Below are 26,062 nucleotides of genomic sequence, written 5' to 3' on the forward strand. Positions count from 1 at the left end.
TGCTATAAATAAAAGAGTTTTAAAAAAAGGCTGGAAAGGTGGCTCTGTTCCGATGTCGATTGTGTTAGAGACAAGGGGAAGGGATGTATATAGTCCTTAACCACATGAAGGAGCCTATCGTGGATATTTTTTAACTATTTAAAATACAGATTTACAACACTTAAGGCCGAGGGTTTTTTATATATATATATATATATACAAAGATTTACTGCGACACGATCCCTTCATTCGCGGAAAAACAAAATGAACCCGGAGTTTAGGGCTAAGCCAGCGATTGGCTGGAAGATAGAGGCAATAACCACATGCCAGCTACACGCCCCGTCCCCGGCATGTCTTCCTCAGACACGTGCCGGGGGAAGGCAACCACTGTAGGGTTAAAGGGGGTCACGTGATAGGGCTAAGGCCCCCCCCCCCCCACCAAAAAAAATCTTCAGTCGTATCATACAACAGGAGGAGCTCTAAGTTGGTCATCAGATCACGTGGCGAGGGTTTAGTGCTGTTGAGTGGGTCACGTGATAGGGAAGGTCTTGCGCGGCCTGGGCTGCGCTGTGTCATCCGCTCCGGGTTCTCGTTGTTCGCCAACTGGGATCTCTCCGGAGCCCGCCATGGATAACTCGGGCAAGGAGATGGAGGCGCGGCAGCTGGTGGCCGAAGCAGAGAAGAAACTCAAGTCCTCACAGTCGTTTTTCTCTGGGCTGTTCGGGTGAGCGAGTAGGCGCCGGAGTCGGGGGCCCTGGAAGGGAAGATTGGAGCAAACGGTGACCCCAGGGCGAGGAAGTCTATTATTTTTTATTTATGTATTTAAAGTATTTCTGGACCGCATCCTCGACCACGTAAAATAGAGGCGAGGGGGTTCTTACTCCCAGGAGATACGTTTTGGGTGCTTGGAATATTTCGTAAATGTTTTAACATTTTGGCTTTTGTCTGCCATAGTTTGAAATGTGATAGACCTCTTTCCCCAAAGAGCTTACCGTCCAGGGGTGGGGGTTGGGGATGTTATAGCTTGCTGGAGCTCGGCTTCCTTCTCTACCAGGCTGCCCTTAAACACGGTTCGCCCAGGTTATTTTTTTGTTTTGTTTCTATACCAGAAGGATTGAAGGGGGAGGATGATATGGAGCTATCTAGTTTTGTCCTGGAGATGCAGAAGATGAACGGCACAACCTCCTCAATTGATAACACTGACACAAAAACTGAGTAGAGCTTTTATAGGGCTGAAATCTGCTTTTGTAATTTTTTAGATATTGTATTTTGGGATGAAGTTGTCATCTAGACCTACCCCCTTTGCATTGATTGTAAAATGTACACCATTCTGATACCTACTTTTTGTTCAGGGGATTCTTGGTTCTCATTTGGGGGTCATGGAGATTGCTGACAGATATTATCAGCTGTCTCATTTGATCTTTGTTTGGTACCTAACTAGGTTTGTTCCCATCTTTTCTGTTTTGACTAATCTCCAGGAGGACATCCAGTAGACAGAAGTTGGCAGGAGTTTTAACTTGGGTGGTGGGAGTTGTGGTATTTTATTGCTATATGGGTAGGCATCTGGGTGGGAGCCATTCACCCTGCAGTGGAAAAACATTATGGTGCAATGCTTGTGTTGGGAGTCACTGGGTGAAGGTGCTTGCAGGGCTTGGGACACGTGTGTTGAGTCAGATAATGAAAAGCCAAAGGGTTTGTGGCAGGATTTGGGGGATGCTCCATTTATTTGTCTTCTAGATCAGTGGAATAAGGGAGTGTGAGGAGGCAGCTTGTAGATAAACTCTTTATCACAACTGTCACTTAAAACCCTTTGCCTATAGGGGATTATCTGCTGGTTAGAAGCCACAGTGTGGGGAAATCACATGAGAGGAAGCAGAGAACATAAAAAGGAAAGGAAATGTGACTTGGAGATCAAAAATACTAGTTTATAACCAAATGTAATTACAACACACACAACTATAAAGAACTACAAAACAGTTACCAAATTCTAGTAACTTTATTATAAAAACCCATTGCAGTATTTATTCCTTAGGCAACACCACCCAAGAAGTAGATCCAGAAACCAAGGAACAAAGTATAATATATTTGTACAGTTACTATGATCAGTTGGCCAGATTGAGTCCCTCTGCTGCCTTCCCTCCAAGCTTGCTGGGGGAGGAAAATGATTAATATTTATCCAGTCTGCTGGATTCTCCTCCACCCCAGGTCATAGAGCAGACCACTCAGATCCTTCCTTATTATCATATGTCCTTGTGTGGTGTCAGACAAGATGCCTGCTGCAAAACAAGGGTGTGCGCCACTGTTTACCTACTATTCTCATCAGGTTATCAGAGAATCAGGCTTTTCTCCTTTGTCCAGTCTTCAGGTTGTTTGCATAATTCTGGAGATCAGTTATTGCATTGTTTTGGGATGATGAGATCGTGTTGGCCTGTTCCCTATATTTCATCATCATATGAACTGAAACTGCAAAATCATTCCTCTATTCATCTTTCTAAATCATATGATTTAGAATGTGCTATAATATCTGGCAGTGTTGGCTAGCTGATTTGATGCAGTTGGATGAATTTCCATTCTAGCAATAGATGTGCCACGTAGGGGTGGGATGGAGAGAGAACTGCTGCTCTTTTCACTCAGATATATTACACTAAGAAATGAGGGAGGAAGGTGAATATTTATAATCTAGCAACATAAAGTTTTTTGTTACAGAAGTTAGCCCCCTTGTGATCATTCTCATAAATAATAGGGTCTACATTCTAATAAATATTAAAATTGGCATGGTAATGTGACCTATTTGCTGGTTTTAATGCCAGTGGGATGTTGAACTTTAATGACCAAAGTACTAAAGCAGTTATATCAGAACGTATTAGACAGTGTGCATGGAAACACTGCCATGCTCAGAACATCAGGGTTTTTCTAATTGGGTCAAAGTGAAACAACCAGTTAACATGAGGGAACCTACCCTTCACCCCAAACTCAAATATGCACCTGTAGAATTCCTTTCCCATTAAGTTCCTGCCCTCTTCAGTCAGGTCTCTGGGCCCATGATCTCCTCCTCTCCCACCCACAGTTACAGATTAGTGTTCTTCTCTTCCCCCTCCCCCACCCACACACATTTTTTGCCTGCAGGAAAGGGCTCGTTTTCTTCCTGCTGGGTGTGCTGCTGATGCTTTGACTCACTTGTGCTTTGCATGTGGAACAGTATGTCATTGGCACCATTTTGGATTTAGCACCATGGTCAGCTATGGAGAGAAACCAACTTCCTCTTGCTGGCCAGAATGGGTGGGTTTTCACAAGCCTTAGCAGCTTGATTTCAGTTTTTGGTGGTGAGCGATCATGGGCCATGGAAGCCTGATCGCAATTTGGTTGTGTGTGTATGTGGGGGGCTGGGGGGATCATGGGTCTGGAGACCTGATGTGAGCCATTATTGTATTTTGGAGGTGAGGAGTAGGTGAATGGAGCGGGAAGAGGGTGAAGAACTGAATGGTGATAGGGTAGAGGAGATACATGGTGGTCTTCCCCCCCCCCCCCTTTCTTCCTGAAGTCAGTATTGCAAGCATGGGCTATCTGGCACATCTTTCCTACCCAAAGTCCGTACGACTGTGCATTCTAAGCTGTGTGTGGTTCAGTCAACCTCCTATCCACCGGGCCAGCTGTCGCACAGTTTGAACCTGTCCCTGTTTGTGTTCTACAGCAGGTAGAGAGAAGCTAACTTGGGGGAATAGGTGTCTAAGGAGTAGAAGGGGGTTTAAAAAAGAAAGGGGATTAAATGGAGGGTGCGAAAGCTGGGAGGGGTGAGAGTTGCAGTGGGGTAGAGGGATATGAGAGAGACAGCAAGAGGGAGGAGGATGTGTGAAAGAAAGCAAGAGGTGATAACCAGGTGGGAATGGGACAGGAGGGGGGGAGGTATGTGAGACAGCCATAGATGGTGATGATGGGAGAGGATGGAGCATGCTAGAGGAACAGACGGTGATTGGAAAGGAGCAGGATTTGAGAGAGAACCACGGAGGCGGATGGGTGTAGAAGCAGAAGGTGCGATTGAGGGAGGGTGTGTAAAAGAGAGAGAGAGAGCCAGAGAGTAAGTATGGGGGGGCTGAGACGAGCATGAGAGGAGATAATGGGAGTATAAGAGAGTTTAAGAAGGGGTAATTGGACTTGAGAATATGAAATATGAGAGGAAATGATTGGGAGTGAGGCAGAATGGGGATGATGGACGAAGAAGTTAGATTGGAGTGGATGGAAAAGGTGGGTGAGTGAAATGAAATAGTTGAGAGGGGATTAGAGTAAAAGGATGAGATGGTGTGGGAATGATGGGAGTGGGGATAGAGCCAGAGAAGGGATGGCTGTTGGGGGGAATGGGAGCCAGATACAGTAGATTTGTGGATGGAGCAACGCATTGAATGGAAGATAGAGGGCTGGGAGGTGAAGGATTGGGACAGGGAGAACTGGGATGTGAGAGAGCTTAAGAGGGTGAAAAGGGAAGAGGAGGGGTTAGATTCAGGTATGAGTGGATAGAGTGAAAAGTTCAGGGAAAGGATAGATCTAGAGGCAGAGAAAAAGGAAATGGAGACAAATGAAAGGGAAAGATTAATGTCAGAGAGGAAGTGAGACAGGAGAGAAGAAAAAACTGGAAAGGATTGCTTGGAAAATGAAATAGAAGAAGACTGAGAGAAATATTTTATTTTCAGGTTAGTGATTGGAATATGTATTGTAGTGAGTTGGCAGCTGCATGACTGCTAGAGTAAACTAGATTCACATCAGGCTGTGATGTCTCAATGTACAAATTATCCAAAACTGTTGTACATGAGCTGTCAAGATGACATAGGTTCCTTCTTCAGATGTAAATAATATCTGACATCTATGCGGTCTCAGAAGATCATATACACTGTTTTTGGATGAGGATTACATTGATTTAGAGGTTTCGGAATCTACCAAGAATCCTGTGACTGGACTGATTTTCAGTATTGTAAGTTATATGTACAGTTTATTTTTTGTTATGTGGAAAGATGTGGTGGAAGGTGAAATAATCTTACAAAAATGAGTCTCACCAAATGGAACATTGTTGGTAAGAGGCCCTTGAAAAGAAATTAGCAACACAGCACTATCTGTGTAAGAATCAACACATGACGCAGCTCTCTTCCTGCCAGTTCTTTGTTCTGCGCTTAATATTTAGAATACAAATTGACAACATACTATATTTGTCTTTATTTTTTAGCTGGTACAGGGTGATGTTTCATTGTGTTTTTTTTTTGTATGGTAAGTAGTAAGGGAAAATGTCTTACTTTACCTTTGCACTCATTCTTGGGAGAATTTCTGTGGCCACGGAGGGCTTGATATAGAACTGGAGGTAATTCAATTGGAGGTTTTTGTTCCATTCTGTATAGTTGTGGATTAATGATGGCCACCAGCTTTCACATCCGTACCAGAAGACTTGGTTGAGTGATGCTATCCAATAGTCTTTAATTGCAGATTTACTGATGGGGTCAAACTGGCCAGGGGTTTCTGTATTGTATAAAAGGAGCTTTTTCTTGTAGTGTCTTCTATAATCAACTTTATTTAAAAACCACATTACTAAGCAATTTACAACAAAACATTCACAATTCTTCATAAAATAGAAATCAAAAACACAAATTATAAACAATAAAAAGCAATAACATACAAAATAGAACTGCTGTCTCGATCAGTTCTCTTTAGGAAGCAGCTGGCTCAAAGATAGTGACAATGTAATCGTAAGCAACTTGAAGGTTATAGATTAAAAGCTTGCTGAAACAGAAATGCCTTCAGCATCTTTCAAAATTTTGTTAATAGGGCTTCATTTTTTTAGCTGCTGGGGAAGTGTATTCCATAATGTAGGGCTCACAGATGCAATGCATGTCAGGCTGATGTATACTGGAGCATCTTCAATTTTTTTTTTTTTTGAGCCACATAACAGTAGCAGATTTTCTGGTGCAACAGTACCTTAAATAGATAACCAGTGCCCTTGCTGATGATGGTTTATACCTGCCCATGGCAATTGTGGTATCAATGCCAGCTAGCAGAGGCCTTAAAATGCACTCTGCTTTCAAGGTTTGTGATAAGGAAATATTTGCAATATTGCAGAGTTGTGGTGTCTATGGTTACTGCTGGAAATGCTGAGTCTAGCCTATTTCAAGGTAGTCAGAGGGGTTGTACTAAATTGGATCTTTTTTATCTTTGACCTCTAAAGGTCAGGAGAGAGCGGCAGGAGTGGCGTGAACTAGCAGCAGCATTTGACTCAGGCCTGAATTGACATCTAGCATTAATTTGACAGTAGCAGTTTGACAACCATAGAACTTGTTGAGAGGTTTATCTGCTAATAACTTGCCACCCCCTCATGAGAATGGGTGTGGTGTTAAATATTGGCATGCATCTGCTGAAACAGTTTAGTTGAATCTCTCATGAGAACCATTTTGGGACTGTTAGGTAGTATGAATAGGACCACAGTCACCTGTCTGTGATGATGCAAGAGATCGGTAGTAGGCATTTTCTGCCTACTACTGTCTTATGCGTCAGTCATTGATCCTCTGCTCCCCTATACTTCAACCTTGTTTTAATATGTGGGCTATTTTACAAGTGCAGCAGTCTGATAGTGGATTATCTGCAGGCCGTGATACCCTTTATTGACCCAACTTAAGAGGTTTTTTTCCAAAAAGGTTGACATCTGAAGATAAGGAGCAATTCCTCTTCAGCCAGCCAGAACAGCCCAGATGCATGGGTTGTGCCTCCCACCCAGCAGATGAAGACAAGACCTTAACAGGCTTGCTGATGTCAACCTATATAGGCTTTTACAAGAGGCAAATATGAAGTAAAATGTTAGTGACATGTTGGAACAGATTGATCATTCAATTACAAGCAAACTGAATGTACTATAATAAATGATTATAAATAAGTAAATGTAGACCATCAGAATTGTGCCTCAGATAACAAGCCTATGCTGTTATGACTGGTTTATGGCAAATTTCAATCACTTGGTCCTGTATGCTTTTAAGAATTTTCCAGTATTGCACATAAAAATGTAACGGAATCCTTGGAGAAACAAGATTGTTGGGCTTAAAAGATATATCTGAATACTTAACTTTTGTCAAAGCTGACCATTCCCAGTTCTTGGAAAGAGTGGGCTGGGTAATAAACGACATGAAGAGCAACCTTAAGCCTTTGCAAAATCTAGCATTCTTAGGAACACTGTATGACACCAGAGAAGGCCGGGTATCCCTTCCCCTCAAGAGAATTGCCAAGTTAATGGAACAAGTGAAAGTGGATTATCTACAATTGCTGGGACTCATGGCAGCAACCGTAGATATGATCCCGTGGACCAGGACACATATATGTCCATTGCAGCATGTGGTAGTAGCTCGCTAGTCCCCAGCTTCCCACAATTATTGTTGCCTACCGGTGCCCTGAGAAACAGCAAGAGAGTTTGGTTGACAGACCCTGGCAACCTCACAAAAGGCGTAGAGCTGGAGCCACCAGTCTGGATCATGCTAATCACAGATACCAGTATAAGCAGATGAGATGCTCATTATCATGGCCAGCTGGTGCAAGGCACCTGGCCAAAGGAAAAGGTACTTTGGCCAATTAGCAGGCTAGAACAAAGAGCATCAGCCTGGCCTTGCAGACCTTCCATCCAGTGTTAGAAGGGAAGGCAGTCAGAATACTCTGATAGCACCACGGCAGTGGCATACATGTACAAACAAGGAAGGCTCGCAGCCTCAGCTGGCAGAGGAACTGAGCGAGATACTCATCTGGGCAGAGAGAAATCTCTCCCAGTTATCAGAGGTGCATATTGTAGAAAGGGAAAATGGGCAAGAAGATTTTCTCAAAGGAAACAGGCTGGACACAGGGGAATGGGAACTCGGCCAAGAAGCATTCCATATGATAGTGGAGCACTGGGGGTGCCTGGTGGTGGATCTGATGGCAACCCGAATCAGTACCAAAACAAACTGGTTCTTCAGTCGCTGCAGGGGTATAGATGCCTTAATCCTCCTGGCCACTTTGGCCATTGATAGGCAAGGTAATAAAGAGGGTGGAAAATCACCCCTTGAAAGTAATAGATAGCTCTGGATTGGCCAAGGAGGCCTTGGTATGTGAACTATAGGCTCCCCCTATGGTTTCCCAGTGAACATCAATTGCTTTGGCAGGGGCCAATACTGATGGGAAGATCCAGCTCCATTCTGTCTTATGACCTGGCCCTTTAAAGGTCACGACTGTGAAACAGGGGACATTCACAGGTGGTAGTGGCCACCATGCTGAAGGCCCGTAAGGTTTCAACTTCACCGACTTACGTCAAGAGTTTGGATGCTGCTTGAGGCATATTGTCAAGAAATAGGAATTGCACCATTAAAGGCAGATATTCCATCCTTACAGAGGAGGAGCAAAGTACAGTAATACAGGTAAAATGAGCTGGGGCAATAGGCTACTGACTGTGCACCCTGCTATCTCAGAAAATTTAGGCTGATCAGAAGAAATTCTCTGCCTCCAGCTAGCTGTGAGTGAGTGTATTCCCATTTGTCTGGACTGGTTTGTCAGCACTAGCATCTTGACTTTGGAGCCAGGTTTGGTTTGGAAGTCTTGAATTGGCAGTGTCTCAGTAGCTTGGGTTCATCCCATGCACCTGGACTGGTCTGGCTGGATGAAGAGGAAGTAGAAATTAATATTTATTTATTTATTGGTTTTTTATAATCCAGTGTTCGATTTAGAATATCACATCGGTTTACATTGTAACTGTGTTCAAGACGTAGAGGTTGTCTTGCTTTACATTATAACTTCATTAAATTCTTATTTAACATTGTAATTAATTCATAATTTAACATTGTAAATAGTTCTTATTTAGTATTGTTTTCAATTCTTATTTAGCATTGTAACTTTAAACTTAATTATTTCTTACATAGGAGATTAAACTGTAACAGTAATGACAGCATGTCCTACATAGAGTTTTGTTGTTATGACTCTGAAATTGAATTCTTACAAAAGGACATTAAATGGAAACAGTCACGACAGTATATCTTGTGGAGTGTCTTGTCGTATAGTAACTTGAATATTGAATTTTAGCTGTATGTCCTACGGAGTATCTTATCGTATGGTGGCATTGGAAATGGGTATTAGGCGGATGTTGTGAAGGCTTTTTGGAAAAGCCATGTTTTTAGTTTTGTTTTGAAGGTTTGCGTTGTTGTTTCCAGCCTTAGCTGTGTTGGTAAGTTATTCCAGAGGGTAGGTCCGGCTACGGATAGAGTGCGTTCTCTTATCGTGTTCAGGTGAATTGTTTTTGGAGAAGGGATTGGGATGAGTCCGGTGTTGTTGGAGCGGAGGTTACTTTGTGGGTCGCAGAAGTAGAGGGATATGTTCATCCAGTTGAAGTTGTCAGTGTAGAGAGCTTTGTGGATGAGGGTGAGGACTTTATATTGAAGTCTGAATTGAATGGGTAGCCAGTGTAGGTTTTTGAGGATAGGTGAGATGTGGTCCGATCTTTTGCTGTTTGTGAGTAGTCTTGCTGCTGCGCTTTGGAGTAGCTGTAGCAGTCTGAGAGTGGTTGTTGGGAGGCCAAGCAGGAGGGTGTTACAGTAGCCCAGTTTGGAGAACAAAAGCACTTGGAGGATCGTTCGGAAATCATGGATGTATAGTAGTGGTTTGATTCTCTTTAGGATTTGTAGTTTGAAGAATCCGTCTCGTAGTATTGTGTTAATATGCTTTTTGTAGTTTAGGTCGTCATTGAGGATAATGCTCAGGTCTTTGACTGTGGAAACTATTTGCTTCTTTGTTTTGGGTACTGTGAAGTTTAGTGTGGTGTAATTGTTTTTTTTATATGTAGGATCTCAGTTTTTTTTTATGGTTGAGGGAAAGTGACATTTGTGAGAGTAGTTGGGTTATCTTCTGCAGGTGTGTGTTCCAGATTTTTACAGTGGTTTCAAGGGTTTCATTCAGAGGGAGCAGGATTTGAATATCATCTGCGTATATGTAATATTATAGTCCTAGTTTGGTTAGGAGAGTGCAGAGGGGGAGGATGTAAATATTGAAGAGGGAGGAGCCTTGGGGGACGCCATGTGGAAGGGGGATTGGTTTGGATTCTGATGAATTCATTTTGACTTTGTGTTCTGCCAAGTGTATTCTCCTGATTGATTTTCAGAAAAAAATGCTTTTCTGCACTATTTGGTGCAATGGGTATTTAAAGTAATAAACTTTATTGAGGAATGCAGGACATGTCTGTCCCATTTCTTGTTTCTGTTTGTTCTCCATGGGGGAAACCCTCTGTTTTTTGCCTGGGGGTGAGGGAAAGGTTTAGTATATTAAAAATGTTTCTTGGCTTGTTACTTAGAGGTCAGCATGGGAGCCTATATTGGGTGACATCATCAAGTCTATTAATTTCCATCTGCTGGTTGGTAGGCATATACCCATGCATCTGGACTGGTCTGGCTGAACTCAAGGGAAGACAATTATCAGGTAAGAATTAATTTCTCCATTGACTAAGGAGATTAGAAGAGAAACCAACTGACTCTTTTTCAGGAAAAAGTGTAATTTATTTTATTTCAACTAGATGGGAGGAGCACTTGAATGAATTATAGATGGGGCTGATTTCGGTTTGTGGTGGCGGTGTTGGGGAGGGGGGGGGGGCAGGGTCGGGAGTGTTATTACAAGTAGAAATTATTCTTGGGCTGAGCAGCTCCAAGTAGTGGTTGCAAAGCTGTGCATAAAGGCCTGCAGTGCCTGGACAATCATTTGTTTTAGTAGGGATGAGTATATGTTTCATGTTTATGCTTTGTTAAAATACTGGGTGTACCGCTTTGTCCATAAATTGATTTAGTTCAATTTATTATTATTTATAGCCCTAGGCGGTGAACCAAAAATGAAATGAAGGGACTTTGAAGTGCCTCTGCAGTAGCAACCTTGGATCATTCTTATGTTGGCCCAGCAAAGGGTATCCTCGCCCATAGGGAGCACCATGATCTTCCTTTACAATTTTCCAGGGTTTTGCTGCTATTTTTATAACACACTCTGAGTTCAGCCAGTGCAGTTAGTCCTTGGGCTAGGGACCACAGGCTGTAGCTCCCCCAAGAACCTGATACACATGTATTCCTAAGTCCAGCCAGCAGGTGTCGCTATTGAGCAGTGACTGGGACTACCTGTCCTCCTGCCTCAAGGAGTTGAGTCCTACATCCACAGCATCCCCCAGCCTGGTCTATCCAGGAAACAAAAGCCAGTCCTAGGAATCAAACTTGGGTCTTCTGCATAAGAGGACAGCCCTTGCTGCTGATCCACCTGAGTAGCCACTTTTTTTTTTTTTTTTAATATATATTTTCAGAAGCTTTTGAATTGGTTTCTTCCTGTTTCTATTGCTTAAATGCTTACTACGAATGGCCTTCTAATGCTTCTGCAGATAGTTATTGCTACTATTTGGGATGGAGTGTGTGTGTGTAAATCCCCCTTTTTTTTTTGTTGGTTTTTTTTAAATTGCCATACCAGGGGTTCCTCCAAAGTTGAAGAGGCCTGTGATTTGTATGCCAGAGCCGCAAACATGTTTAAGATGGCGAAGAACTGGAGTGGTATGTATTGTGTCGCTGTAGTAGTACAGCTTCTGGTCTTCAGTAGCTGCACACGTCCCATCTGCCTCTGTCACCTTTTGCTGAGTTTATTCACCACATAACCTCCTGATGCATTTTTGTTTGGAGTCAGAAAACCTCTCCTCTATTTTCTTTTGGCAAAGTTTTTTTTTTTTCCCTGGAGACAAAGCAGTTCACCATAATCACACACACTCACAGGCCGACTGCACCAACGTGTAAACGTTTACCCGAGCTTTTCAGGAAAGGTTCTTGCTTTTCTTGGGCATGTGTAGACGTTCTCATGCTCCTGTCTCCACGCGGTATGCCTCAAGTCATTGGGGTTTTTTCGGCGGTGATCAGTTAATGTCACTGCAGTCGTTTTCCTGTGTTAGTGCTACAGCTTTGCATATTTGATTCATTTCTCTCTTATTATAGGTCATTGTGCCTTACCTCTATTCAAATTAGTTAGATTTCTTGATGTTGTAGAAGTTTTTTTTTCTTATTTTTCACTTTCTCTGTCAGCAGGCCCACTTAGGTCACAGCATCCGACAGGCCTCTAATCGCGGTTCCTCAGTTTATTCTTGCCTGAGAATTTCTTCTTTTGATTTTGTCTCATCAGTTTTTCAGATGATTGCAAGAGAGGGCCAGCAGCTTTAAGTTTTGCCTGGACTGCAGATAAAAAAAAAAAAAATGTCCATAACAGACCATCACAAGACTAGCTACAAATGTCTAGGTGAGAATAATTTGTCCACTGCAGCATTTGCTCAAGGATGTCACTGATGGTCATCACGATCCACAACATGAGACTGGTGTCTCATCTTGAAGAAAAGTCCAGGTCCACTGAACTGGCACCAAAGACACCATCGAAGGACAAGGGAGCTTTGCCACTGAGGCAAGGCATTCGTGAAGAAAGAATTGACTGCCTCTGACTTGAAGCTCATGGTTAGGTCTGAAAATTGAGACTGGTCTTCCCTTACTGCAGGCTTTGTGGCTCCTGTTAGCTCAGGGGTCTGCAACCTTTCAAAGAAGGTTGTTTTTTTTGTTTGTTTTTTTTTAATTTTTGTTTTTGACCAAAATATTCTGAGCCACATCTCGCACACTAATATTAATATATTCCCTCCCACATACAAATACATATGATACATGCATACATATAGGGAGTCGTTATCCAAGATATTTTCATGCATAAATCGCTCATTAGAAAATTCGCCAGTCTTTGCATGCAAAAAGTATGCATATAACTCAGTTTCATGTATAATTTTGTGCATGCAAGAGAGAGGCATGGGTGGAGGGGACTGAGTAGGGGTAGAGTTCAGATTTACACGCATACTTTTGATTTTTAAAAAGTGTGCGGATGAATCCACATACGCAAGTTACGCCAGGAGCAGGTGGTAACTTTGTGTGCATGATTTTAGCTTTGAAAATTTGTGGAAAGTTTGCAGGCAAAAAGTATCGGCAGAGTTTCCCACCTTTTGAAAATTACGCCCCCTTAGGGCAATTTTCAAAGTAATTTTTATGGGGAAAACATTGTTTTCCCCATAGAACTGGGCTTTTGGAAAATTGCTTCCCTTCTACGTAGAGAAAAATGCACATGTTGTCCCACAATGCACTTACTTTTTACCTGCATGATGCAGAGGCGGAATTAGGTCAGGAGAGGCAACCTTGCACGTGGTTTGGCCCTGGAAAAGCACCTGCAGAAAAGCACGGGTGCAAATCCTCAGCAGGATAATGACCTGTCTGCAGTACAATGGGTTACAGGAGGTCCTGTCAAACAAATCTGATTTGTTTGATTGGGCGACTAGAGAATTGTATCAATGAAGACCGCTCAATGTGATTTACTTGGAATTGAGCAAGGCTTTTGATACGGTCCCGCATGGGAGGCTCATGAATAAAATGAGAAGCCCCGAGAGTGGGGTCTCAAGGTGATGGAATGGATTACAGCAAGTAATAAATGGAACCTATTCTGAAGAAAGAAGAGTGATAAGTGGAGTTCCTCAAGGAACGGTTCTGGAATCGGTATTGTTCAATATCTTTGTGAGCAATATTGCAGAAGAGTTAGAAGGAAAAGTTTCTTCTTGCAGACAACACAAAGATCTGCAGAAGAGTGGACATGCCTGAAGAAGTAGAGAGAGAATGAGAAGTGACCTAGGAAAGCTTGAGGCATGGTCGAAGGTTTGGCAATTGGGATCCAGCTTCAAGAAGTGCAGTCATGCATATGGGGTATGGCAACCTGAGGGAGTTGTGTGTGTTGGGAGGCGAAAGACTGATGTTCAGAAACTGGGAGAGGGACCTAGGGGTGAGAGTGCCGCCTGATCTGAAAGTGGCAAAGCAGTGTGACAAGGCCATGGCTAAGCCTAGAGGAATGCCGGGCTGCATCGAAAGAGACATAACCAGCAGGAAGAAAGGAGGTGATAATGCCACTGAAAAGATCCTTGGTGAGGCCGCACCTGGAATGCTGTGTTCAGTTCTGGAGACCTCCTGTCAAAAAGGATAAGGACAGAATGGAAGTGGTCCAGAGAAAGGCGACCAGAATAATGTGGGGTCTGTACAGAAAGCCAAATGAAATAAGACTGAAGAAGCTTAATGTGTATACCCTGGAAGAGAGGAGAGACAGCGGAGATATGATACAGACTTTCAAATGCCTGAAAGGAATTAATGATGCACAAAACTCAAATCCTTTCCAGTGAAAAGGAAGCTATAAAACTAGGGGTCAGGATATGAAACTCCAAGGGGGAAGACCTCAGGATCAATGTCAGGAAATATTTCTTCACAGAAAGGGTGGTGGGTGCCTGGAATACTCTCCCAGAAGAGGTGGTGAAGACTAGAACAGTAAGGGAATTCAGAAGAGCTTGGGACAAGCACAGAGGATCCCTAATGGCTAGAGAAAGGATATAAAGAAATGGGGTAACTTTTTTCTGTTGCACCTAAAGATTACAGTTTAGCTTGGGGGTGGCCTGCATGGAGCAGCAGTTGCTACTGCCCTTTTTTGTTTTTAAAACTTACTGGGCAGATTGGATGGACCATTGTGGTCTTTATCTGCTATCATTCACTAGGTTAGGTACTTTAACCTGTAGTAATCATCAAAGCAAAACTATTCATAGTTTTACTTTATTGGTGCACACCATGTGGCGTCAAAACTACCTGCAGTGTGTTATACATTATTACCCTTAGAGTGTAGACACACAAACCCTAATAGAGACACACTATATGCCAAACTAATTGTGATTCATTATAACTTCTGAGACCTGTGTATGAATTAACTTTCGAGTCACACCAAGATCTACTTAGGTTATAAATCACTTCCCTCATGGAGGCCAAAGTAATCAAACCTGTTCCACAGCAGGAAAAGAGTTTGCACCAGGTATTTCTGGTTCCCAAGAAATCTCATTGATACCGCTCCATCCGAGATCTAAGGGCCTGGAATAACAAGATGAGCCACATTTAAGAAGTAGATCTTTCTCTTTGACCATTCCAGTCTTGAAATGATCTTCCATTAGCCTTAAAGGAAGCGAGATCTTTTCAGATTTTGGAAACTGCCAAAAACCTGGTTCATGAGAAATGTTTCTGAAGGCTGAGTTATTGTGTTGATTTTGTTTTGCTCCATGTTGTACGTTGCTTAGAAAGATTTTTATCAGTTGGGCGATTAACATGATTTTTAAATAAGAATCGCTTATTTTTGAGGCAAGTTTTTCTGGAAGACAGATTGAACTGCCAGTTAGACCCTTGATTGGTTCCTGTGTCAGAGATCTGTTCCTGACAGCACATAACAGGAAGGTACTGGTTTTCTGCTTTAGAAGGAGATCAGAAAGCAGATTAGTATGAAAAGGAACTTCTGTGCGCATATTCTCCAGTACCTTCAATAGCAAAAACCTTAGCAAGATTCAGAAGAGACCAGGGAACTGTGATTCTCATAGCTCTAATCTTGGCTGAAATAGACAGAGGACTGGAAACCAAATCTATCAGGAAACTAATTAAGTTGGGGATTTTTTTTTTTATTGTAATTTTACAGAATCAAGGAATGTTGCATCACCCCAATCTTCAGTTCCTCACCGTAATTGCCTTTACATTGAGAGGGAAGTAAGATGCTCTTGTGGTCTCTGACTCTGCGTCTCACAGATCTGGCTTCAGAGAAGGAATCCACTACATAAACATACGATTGCAAATAAAAATAGCTTGAAAAACTGTGACATGGAGGTCAGGCCATACTTTCACAAACCATTATTTACATGCAGACTCCAGCCCCCACTAGTTATGGTGTCTTCCTGTTGCAAAGGTTTCTTTCACTGTTCTGTTGATAGGATCATTGTCCTTATCCACACCTTTTTGCTAGACAACCCTTAGCTAGGGAGTCCCACGTGTGTGACCATGATGACCTGCGTGTCTTTAGAGAAACCAGAGTCGCTCTCCTGAACAGGTGTTCTTGGAAGACAGCAGTTCACCAGTCACACAGTCTCTCCCTCCCTCCTGAAGTTGAGCTCATTTGCTAAATTACAGAACTGAGAGACACTTACATCCATATCCAGAGAGGTCTTAGAAAAAGCCCATCGAAAGATCTAAAATACATCTCCATGTTGGTGCAGTTGGATGATGTCGCTCGTGTGTGACTGGGGAATTGTTGTCTTCAGAGAATAACTGTTACAATAAGGCAACTTTGCTTTATCAGTTTTCTCATCCACCTGCTCTCTGTTTCATTAATGCATAGGAGAAAATCATGTAAATCACAAGACCATGGCATCAATCCCTCTAAATTGCTCTGATAGTACCTGGGAGCCTTTGACCCCCCTGTGATGAGTTTCTTGACAGAGTGATAAATGGCAGCACTTTGAAATTCTATTATGTGATCTCGGCCTGCTTTAGTGCCACAGAATTGGATAAATGGAATGTGAAGCGTTAAAGTGCTTGAGATTGCCGGTGCTGAATAGAAGACCCGAGGTTACCTGGTATCCTATGTCACCATGCTGCCAACCAGAGCACAATATTGGCCTGCCCCTTGTCTTATGGTCCCCCCTCAGTCAAGGCAACCCATGTAAATGTAACCCGCACACCACACTGCAACTTGCTTTCGCAGTTTCATTTCAGAGATTTAAGCTGAGGCTCTGGAGTGGATTTGGGGCACCCTTTCTGACTTCCATCCCGTGTGTCTCTCCCCACCAGCTGCAGGGAATGCCTTTTGCCGGGCGGCACAGCTGCACCTGCAAGTGCAGAGCAAGCATGATGCCGCCACCAACTTTGTGGATGCAGGAAATGCCTTCAAGAAAGCTGACCCGCAAGGTGAGAACTTTGCTTCTGATTTCCTAGGTGTCTTCTTGGCTCTTGGCTCTCTCAAAGGCCTTGCATGTAGTCCAACAGCATTCAGTGCAGTGCTGGGGTTGAAACAGATTTCAGGTCCGTGTTATCCCCAAAATGCTGGTTTTGTTTTGGTTCTTTGAAGGAGAAGCAGCATGATTTGTAGTGCTCCTGTTTAGTGGGGCATGTCATCCTTCTGGGCTGCTGTACCTCTGCTGTCTGCCATCACATGGTTTCTCTTGGCTCTTATCCTTCACAGAGGCCATTAACTGCTTGAGTCGAGCCATAGAGATCTACACAGACATGGTAAGTCCGAGACGAGCTCTGTGGCAGGGGAGGTGCAGGAATTGCTCCAACCTCAGCTGGCGTTTTCCTTGTTTGTTATGTAGGGGATGGAGGGCTCATGGTGTGTTCACTTGGCTCTGATTCATTAAAGGAAAAGTTTCCACTTCTTTTTGTTTCCCACCTTCTGAGCTTTCTGGGGGTCTGTTGTCCAGGCATGAGATGATTTTGATGGGAGGGGGCATGATCTCCTTAAATCGTTTGGTCCTGAGGAACGCAGACTCTGTAGTCAGTGCAATTTCTGCTCGTCCTCCTTTGCAAGCACCCTCTGCAAAGGAAGAAATCTTCCCCTCGGGGATCCTTTTTCTGGCCTCGCTCCCCCACCCTCCGATGTCCACCTTTCTGCCTCCTAAAGGGACTTGCAGTTCTCCTAACCCCCAGCCTGGGGGCTGTGCTCCTTGCTACGCCTTGGAAGGAGAAGAGGTGATTTTGGACTCCAGTTGTTAACACCACCTCCTGAGTGTGCATCTGAAGATCCAGAGCTGGGTGTTTCCAACAGGGATTGTCCATCCAGAAAGCTTTCTTTCTCCTGGAAATGTCTTGTGTTTCTAAATCCTTAGGGCCGGTTCACCATCGCAGCAAAGCACCACATAACGATAGCAGAGATATATGAAACGGAGCTGGTGGATATTGAGAAGGTAAGAGCACGTGGCTGTGTGTGTATCCCAATGGTGCTGGGAACATGCAAGGAGGCTCTCTGCTCTGTTTCATTAGCTCTTTATTTGGGAACGTAAGCGTGCATGCCTAATATTAAAAGGAAATAATGAAAACATAAGGCAACATGTTTATTGGTTATTTTTATTTAAAAGTATTTATATCCCACTTCATCCACTGTTTTAAGACGAGTAACAAAACATTCATAAAAACTGGATCATGTGCAGCCGAGAAGGTCCTGAGTTGAATGTCAAGGCTGGATTGGCGAGTTTAGGCTCCTGATTTTTCAGGGTGGCTGCCTCCATGCTGTCTAGGGTTTGTCAGTCATTCCTTAATGAATATCTCTGCTATATACGACTGGGCCCAGTGGAGATTTTGGATATGGTGGGTGTGCATGTTGGGGAGAGGGGAAGGTATTGCATCTTTTCTCTCCCCCCCCCCCCCCCCCCCCCGATTATCTTCTCAGGTGCTGTTTTTGCCACCCTCTCTCCTAGGCCATAGCCCATTATGAGCAGGCTGCAGATTACTACAAGGGCGAGGAATCCAACAGGTAAATCTCCTGAATGCAGACTCCTAGTTACAATGCAGTAACTCGCACCTACCCTCATCCACGTGCTTCCATCTCCTGGGTTCTTTCACCCCCTTGGGGGTGTGTGGAAGTCCTGCCCACCCCCCTTGTGTGTAGCACAACTGACTGTAATGCCTCTGTATGAAGCACACAGCTGGCAAATGTGTGGGGAGTGAGGAGGGGGTGGTATCAGCTGCCTCATCCCAAGCTTGAAAAGCTGTACAGGTTTTGCGACTCGGTGCCCCCTGTGTCCTGTGAGGGAAGGAAGGATGCAGACCCTAGGTCTTGTAAGGTATGGCATACTGAAGGTCCTCTTATTTCTCTTCTCCACAGCGCTGCTAACAAGTGTTTACTGAAGGTAGCCACTTACGCAGCCCAGCTGGAGCAGTACCAGAAGGCCATCGAGATATATGAACAGGTCAGCTTGTACCACTCATTTGGATCTTTGCTCCAAGGGTGGATGGGGTGGGATGTGAGAGGAGAAGTAGCCTAGTGGCTAAAGCAGCGGGCTGTGAACCAGGGTTCAAATCCCACTGCCGCTCCTTGTGACCTTGGGCAAGTCACACTTTCCTCCTTTGCCTCACATTCAGACTTAAGATTGTGAGCCCTCTGGGGATAGGGAAATACCTACAGTACCTGAATTTAATTTGCTTTGAAATGCTGACAAGCAGAATTTAAAAAAAAAATCAAATCATAAGGTAGCAGCGAGACCCTGCTGCTGTGACATTCAGAGATTAAGGTTCCAATTCTGCCAAGGTCACTTACCCTCCAACTTTTGAACAGTGTCCTGGGCTTCAGTGTAGGTGGTAAACTCGTGTGGAAGTAGGGCTGTCCTTAGGAGGAGGCAAATAGGGGTGACCACCCTAGGCCCCGCATTGCCCCACTGCGGTTGATTTGCCCTGGGCTCCACACCCTGTAGTATATTTAGCATAGCAAATGTTATGCCCCTGGCTCTGCCTCCTTTCATACTCATCTACAGCAGTACAGCAAGAGGATCTTTAGCCTTCAGTGACCCTGCCTCCTGCATTACTGCAATATAATACAGAGCTATGCCTCTTTGTCTCCACATGGGGATGTGTTCTCCCTAAGTATCTGTATTTATGGCAGATCAGATTCTGCTTATTGCAGAGGAATTGGAAGAGAAGCAGGTCTGCATGGGTTGCAGAAATAGCATAAACGTTGGGGGTTGGAGGGGGTCCCTGGCACAGTCAGGAATCTGTGCTTTGTTCTTGGCCCAGTAGTAAATGAGCTAATTGAAAGTTGAGTACAGAGGGACAGATCCCAGCCCTATAAGGGAAGGGCTCAGATATGGCCATGCTCACACTTCGGTTTGTTTTGCTTCTAGGTGGGCACCAATGCCATGGACAGCCCTCTACTGAAATACAGCGCCAAAGAGTATTTCTTCAAAGCTGCGCTCTGCCACTTCTCTGTGGACATGCTGAATGCCAAGGTGGGTTGTGGGGGAATAGGCCCATTGTGATTTCTTCCTTTGTCTCGGCCACTGCAGCTTTTCTTACTCTTATCTTGTAGCTGGCGGTACAGAAGTATGAAGAAATGTTCCCTGCCTTCTCGGATGCCAGGGAGTGCAAGCTGGTGAAAGTAAGGAGGAGAGTTACTTTTGCATTTTGCAGTTACATGAAACTTGTGTAAGGGCCCATTGTAAACGACAGGGGGGGAAAGTTCACACATGCGTCTTCCTCTGACCTGGGTTGAAAGCATGCACGTACTTCTCCCGGCAGACGAAAGTAAAAGTACTTATACAATGCAGGTACTTTTAAGGGCACCAGAGCTGGGCACATGACCATGTTTTTACCCTTGTGAAACATAGACAATTGCCATCTTTATGTGCCTGTGAGAAAAAATCATTTTTACTGTTTTCATGTTCAGTTAAGGGACCCTATAAAAACAGAATCAATCATTAAACACCCCAGAAAGTCAGTAGAAATGGGGGGGGGGGGGGGGGGGGTTTGGTGACTGATAGTGACTAACACACAATTCCCTGTATGTACCCGGATCAGTCCAGATAAGAACATAAGAAAATGCCATACTGGGTCAGACCAAGGGTCCATCAAGCCCAGCATCCTGCTTTCAATAGTGGCGAATCCAGGCCACAAGAACCTGGCAAGTACCCAAAAACTAAGTCTATTCCATGTTACCATTGCTAATGGCAATAACTGGGTTATGCCTCCCTTCCAGCAGGTGGAGTCAGAACGAACTGAAAAGGCACCCCCTGATAACCTAGTGTGCCATCTGCGATCCCTCAGTATTTCTCTGACTCCAGCAGGTGGAAGACAGCATAACCTGCGATCCTAGTCTTACTAAATTAATTCTTATTGATTCAAACGTACTTTCTTTATATACTTTCAGTGGCCTAATGACTAGATCAACAGCGTAGTGAGTATAAAAAAAAAAGGTTTGGATTCTCCTATTTACTTTAGTATAAAGTTTTCCTCTCAATGCAGGCATAGCTGAGCCTTGTGGTCTTTCAGCGTACTTACCTGGAGAGCCAGTGGCAGCCCAGTGAGTAGGGGAGATTTACCGGTGGGCCGGTCCCTCTCCCCTACGTGTCAGAGAAGTTTCATTCCTCTCTGTTCAGGGACATTTCCATTCCCCTGCTCGTTTTTTTTTTTAAAGTAAACGAGACAGTCTGCTTCCTTCCTGGGCCTCCAGAAGGGGTGGACTCTTACCCAGGCAGTTTATTTTTTCGCGGTACTATCTGTCATGTCGCGGGGAGTGCAGTGCTCGGCATATGGAGAGTCGGCAGCCCGACTCTCCCACGACAGATTGTGTTCACGCTGCTTGCCGGGGGGCGAGGGCCCTTCTCAGCTGCCTCTACCAGGCAGCAGATCTCTCCCGCGGCCACGAGGGGTTGCAAAAAGGGGGCTGGATGTTCCCTATCAGTAGGCTCCGTCCTCGCGAAGCGTGGGAACGGCGGCCATCTTGAGTAATTCCCCCTCAGAGGATATTCAGGGCTCCGGTGGAGAGACTTTCCTCCACCTCCTCGTTTAAGTCCTGTACCGCCCCCCGATGACACATGTGAGCCTCTGCCTCCTCCCCCTTCCTCTGCTCCAACGGAGGGGGCCTTAAAGAGGCAGCACTCTTTTTCATCCCAATTTGTGCTGCTCTTGCACAAAGCTTACATGGAGGAGAGGCTGATATTTTACAGCAACCTCCGCCTGACCCTCAGGCAGCACCTTGTGCTTCATTACCTCGGCCAGTACCTGATGAAGGGACACTGCCAGATCTGTCAGTTGACCCTGCACCCCAGGACCCCTTTCAGGATCTGGGCGATGATGTGGATTCTGCCGCTAAGGGGATGATCCGCGGGTGCTTCACTTGTTTAGGAGAAAAGAGCTGGATCCTCTAATTCCACATGTGCTTACGGAGCTGGATTTACCAGTTCCGCAATTAGTGACGGATCGACACCCGGGGGATCCTGTATTGTCCGGTCTCCACGCTCTTCCTCAATCCTTTCCATTCCACCTAAGCCTCTTACAGCTCATGACTCGAGAGTGGGATGTTCGGAAGCCACTCTTCGCGTTAGCAGAACCATGGAGAAGCTCTACCCGCTTCCAGACGAATATTTGGACCACCTTAAGATTTCGAAAGTAGATTCCGCCGAAGCGGCCATTGCCAAGCACACTACCATTCCAGTGACCGGCGGCACCGCCCTGAAAGATCTGCAAGACAGGAAACTTGAGATACTTCTTAAAAGAATTTTGGAAGTGTCTGCTCTCGGAATGAGGGCAGCGGTCTGCAGTAGTTTCATGCAGAGAGCCACCCTTCGATGGATTCAGCAACTGCTTACTGCATAGGAGCTACCCCCGGCTGAGGCGGAACAGTCAGACCGCCTGGAAGCAGCCATCTCTTATACGGAGGATGCTCTGTATGATCTGCTGAGGACCTCCTCCCAAGCAATGTCCTCCGCGGTGGCAGCAAGGAGATTCCTTTGGCTGCGCCATTGGTCTGCGGATTCTTCTTCCAAGTCTCAGTTGGGATACTTCCCTTTTAAAGGGAAGCTTCTGTTTGGAGACTATCTGGAGCAGCTTATCAAGGATTTGGGAGAGAACAAGGTTTACAAATTGCCGGAGGACAAGCCCAGGTCTATTCGTCCTTTCAATTCCTATAGGGTTTGTTTCCGGGGCCAGCGGTGTTTTCGTTCAGCTAGGGCCCTGCCTTTTCCTTCTTGGCAAGCTCCGTCGAGATCGCAGGCTTGGGCACGCTCCTTTTGAGGTAGGCGGCCTCCCCGAGATGGTACTTCCCAGGGGTTCTCCAACACCAAGGGGGCACAATGAAGGTACGCCGGCCCATTCCTCCATTCCGGTGATAGGGGGCCATCTCTCTCTTTTTCGAGAGGAATGGCTCAAGATCACGTCGGATCAATGGGTCTTAGACATTGTAAGTCGCGGTTACGCTTTAGATTTTGCTCTCCCTCTGCGGGACCTTTTCCTGGAGTCCCCTTGCGGGTCTCTAGTGAAAAGGCAAGTGGTACTCCAGACCCTGGCTTGCTTGAAGGCCCTGGGAGCGATCATTCCAGTCCTGCCTGGGGGAGTGCTAGACAGGCAGATATTCCATTTACGTTGTAGTTCCAAAAAAGAAGGGCTCATTCCATCCCATCCTGGACTTGAAGAGGGTCAATAGAGCCCTTCAGGTTCCCCGTTTTCACATGGAAACCTTGAGATCCGTCATTGCGGCCGAACACAAAGTAGAATATTTGGCCCCTTTGGATCTGAAAGAGGCTTACCTGCACATCGGTATACAGGAGCAACATCAAATGTTTCTCCGGTTCATGGTGCTAGGGGAACATTACCAGTTTCAAGCGCTTCCGTTCGGTCTGGCGACGGCACCGCGCGTATTCACCAAGGTCATGGTAGTGGTAGCAGCATCTCTGTGGAAAGAAGGGATTCTGGTTCATCCTATTTGGATGACTGGCTCATTCGGGTGAAGTCACAGCACCTCTGTGAGCAGGCAGTTCAGTCGGTGGTACTGCGTCTTCAGTCCCTCAGCTGGGTGGTCAACTTTCCCAAGAGCCAGCTGGTTCCGTTGCAAGAGTTGGAATTTCTAGGAGCCCAATTCGACACGGTGGTGGGCAAGGTTTTCCTTCCCGTGCAGAGAATGGCCAAGTTGATGTCTCAGGTTCAGCGGCTGCTGACTCTCCCATTGCCCATCGTCTGGGACTATTTACAAGTTCTTGGTTTTATGGCTTCTACTCTTGAATTGGTCCCCTGGGCATTCGCTCATTTGAGGCCTTTGCAAAGAGCGTTGCTTTCCTGCTGGGATCCCAAGTCCGAGGAGTTTCACCTTCAATTGCCTCTCCTAGATTCAGCCAGGAGCAGTCTCCAGTGGTGGCTAGTACTGGAGCACTTACAGCAGGGGATGGATTTGGAGAATCCACAGTGGCTGATTGTGACAACGGATGCCAGCCTTTCTGGTTAGGGCAGTTTGCCAGTTGCATTCTGCTCAAGGTCAGCAGTTGGTTCCAGAGTCAAAGTGGTCCATCAATCGTTTGTAAACCAGAGCAGTTCGTCTGGCATTGCGCAGCTTCCTTCCCCTGGTCCGCCATCAGTCGGTAAGGATCCTATCCGACAATGCCACCACGGTGGCCTACATCAACCAACAGGGAGGAACACTGAGTCGGCTGGTGGCCGTCGAAGCAGGCAAGCTTATGGTATGGGCGGAGTTCAATCTGCGTCGTCTGGCGGCGTCTCACATAGCCGGGGTCGACAACGTCCAAGCAGACTTTCTCAGTCGTCAGCAGCTAGACCCTGGGGAGTGGGAGCTATCCGAGGAGGCGATGCATCTCTTGATCTGGCGGTGGGTGTTCCCCACCTGGACTTGATGGCAATGCGAACAAACGCTAAAGCGGTACGGTTTTTTCAACCGCAGACAGGAGCATAGAGCAGAAGGGGTAGATGCTCTAGTGCTTCTCTGTGTTCCCTCCTTGGCCTCTGGTGGGCAAAGTGCTCAGACGGATAGAGTCGCACTGGGGACTGGTAGTTCTCGTAGCTCCAGAGTGGCCGCAAAGACCCTGGTTCGCGGACCTAATCAACTTGGTGGTCGAGGGTCCCTTGCGTCTCGGACACCTTCCGAACCTTCTCCGTCAAGGTCCAGTATTTTTCGATCAGGCGGATCGCTTCTGTCTAGCGGCTTGGCTTATGAGAGGCACCAGCTGAGGATTTCTATTCTGCTTCGCGCGCGTAAGACTTTCTATTCTGCTTCGCGCGCGTAAGACTTCCACGTCGCTTACTTACGCACGGGTTTGGAAGGTTTTTGATTCCTGGTGTAGCGGTTTTCAAGTTTCCCCGCGAAGGGGCAAAGTAGTTCATATTCTCGAGTTCTTACAGGAAGGCCTGAAGAAAGGTTTGGCGTACAGTTCTCTTCGTGTTCAGGTAGCGGCCTTGGGCTGCTTGCGTGGCCAGGTGGACGGTACTTCCCTTGCGGGATATCCAGATGTGGCACGTTTTCTGAAAGGAGCCAAACATTTGAATCCTCCAGTACGATAGGTCTGCCCTTCGTGGAGTTTGAACTTGGTTCTGCGGGCACTATGTGACTTGCCCTTTCAGCCCCTTAAGCGGGCCACGTTAAAGGATTTGATACTTAAAGCGGTATTTCTCGTGGCTATTTGTTCGGCGAGACGGATATCAGAGCTTCAGGTGTTGCCGTGCCGGGAGCCGTTCTTGCGGTTTTCATCCTCTGGAGTTTCGATTCGGACTGTGCCATTGAGTTACCGGCCATTTCAGATTTGGATCGCGATTCCTCTCAGGCTCAGGAGTTGCGAAAGTTAGACGTTCGTCAGGTCCTTCTCAGATACTTGGAAGTGACTAATACTTTTCGGTTGTTGGACCATCTGTTTGTTCCATGGAGTGGCCCTAAGAAAGGGCAGAATGCGTCCAAGACTACTATCGCCCGATGGTTGAAAGAAGCCATTGCCTCGGCGTACATATGTAAGGGCTGTCCGGTACCTGATGGTCTTAAGGTTCAATCTATCAGATCTCAGTCGGCGTCTTGGGCGGAGAGTCAAAATGTTTCTCCTCAAGAGATTTGTCGAGTGGCAACTTGGAAATCTCTGCACACTTTTGCTAGGCGCTATCGCTTGGACGTCCGGGCTCCAGATACGGATTGTTTTGGAAGCGGAGTGCTCCAAGCGGGACTTACTGGGTCCCACCCTAGTTAAGGCGGCTTGGGTACATCCCAGTTGTCTGGACTGATCAGGGTATGTACAGGGAAAAGAAAAGTGGTTCTTATCTGTTAATTTTCATTCCTGTAGTACCATGGATCACTCCAGACGCCTGTAAGTCCGTTGATTTTTTTCTTTCCTTTGCTTCCTACACAGAAGATTTGCAGATGCGAAGATGTTGATTAGGGTGTAAGGAATGGAAGAATCTACACTCCTTACAGCTACATAGTTTCGAAAGTTGGGACCATTTGTTATTAGTTTTTGGTCTAGTCATTGGCTGTTAAATTGTTCAGTGGTTAAATTGTGTTTTCTTTCTGCTTGGATATTGATTATACTGAGGGATTGCAGATGGCACACTAGGTTATCAGGGGGTGCCTTTTCAGTTTGTTCTCTGACTCCACCTGCTGGAAGGGAGGCATAACCCAGCTGTCTGGACTGATCTGTGGTACTACAGGAACGAAAATTAGCAGATAACCAATTTTCCTATGTAGCAATGATGTTTGCACTGTC

General features: G+C 45.5%; 1 protein-coding gene across 1 annotated transcript in view; it reads left to right on the forward strand.

Annotated features, from left to right (window-relative positions):
* Positions 1–474: 474 nt before the first annotated feature.
* NAPA (NSF attachment protein alpha) overlaps positions 475–26,062 on the forward strand; it is a 29,517-nt gene continuing 3,929 nt past the window's right edge. Inside the window, exons 1-9 of the mRNA XM_029619867.1 lie at positions 475–703; positions 11,449–11,528; positions 16,680–16,796; positions 17,071–17,117; positions 17,714–17,791; positions 18,302–18,357; positions 18,709–18,793; positions 19,721–19,825; positions 19,906–19,974. Of these exons, the coding sequence (XP_029475727.1) occupies positions 606–703; positions 11,449–11,528; positions 16,680–16,796; positions 17,071–17,117; positions 17,714–17,791; positions 18,302–18,357; positions 18,709–18,793; positions 19,721–19,825; positions 19,906–19,974 (735 nt within the window). The 5' untranslated portion in view covers positions 475–605. The remainder of the gene's footprint in view (positions 704–11,448; positions 11,529–16,679; positions 16,797–17,070; positions 17,118–17,713; positions 17,792–18,301; positions 18,358–18,708; positions 18,794–19,720; positions 19,826–19,905; positions 19,975–26,062) is intronic.

This window comes from Rhinatrema bivittatum, chromosome 11 (assembly GCF_901001135.1).
Source record: "Rhinatrema bivittatum chromosome 11, aRhiBiv1.1, whole genome shotgun sequence".
In the NCBI taxonomy this organism is placed as follows: Eukaryota; Metazoa; Chordata; class Amphibia; order Gymnophiona; family Rhinatrematidae; genus Rhinatrema; species Rhinatrema bivittatum.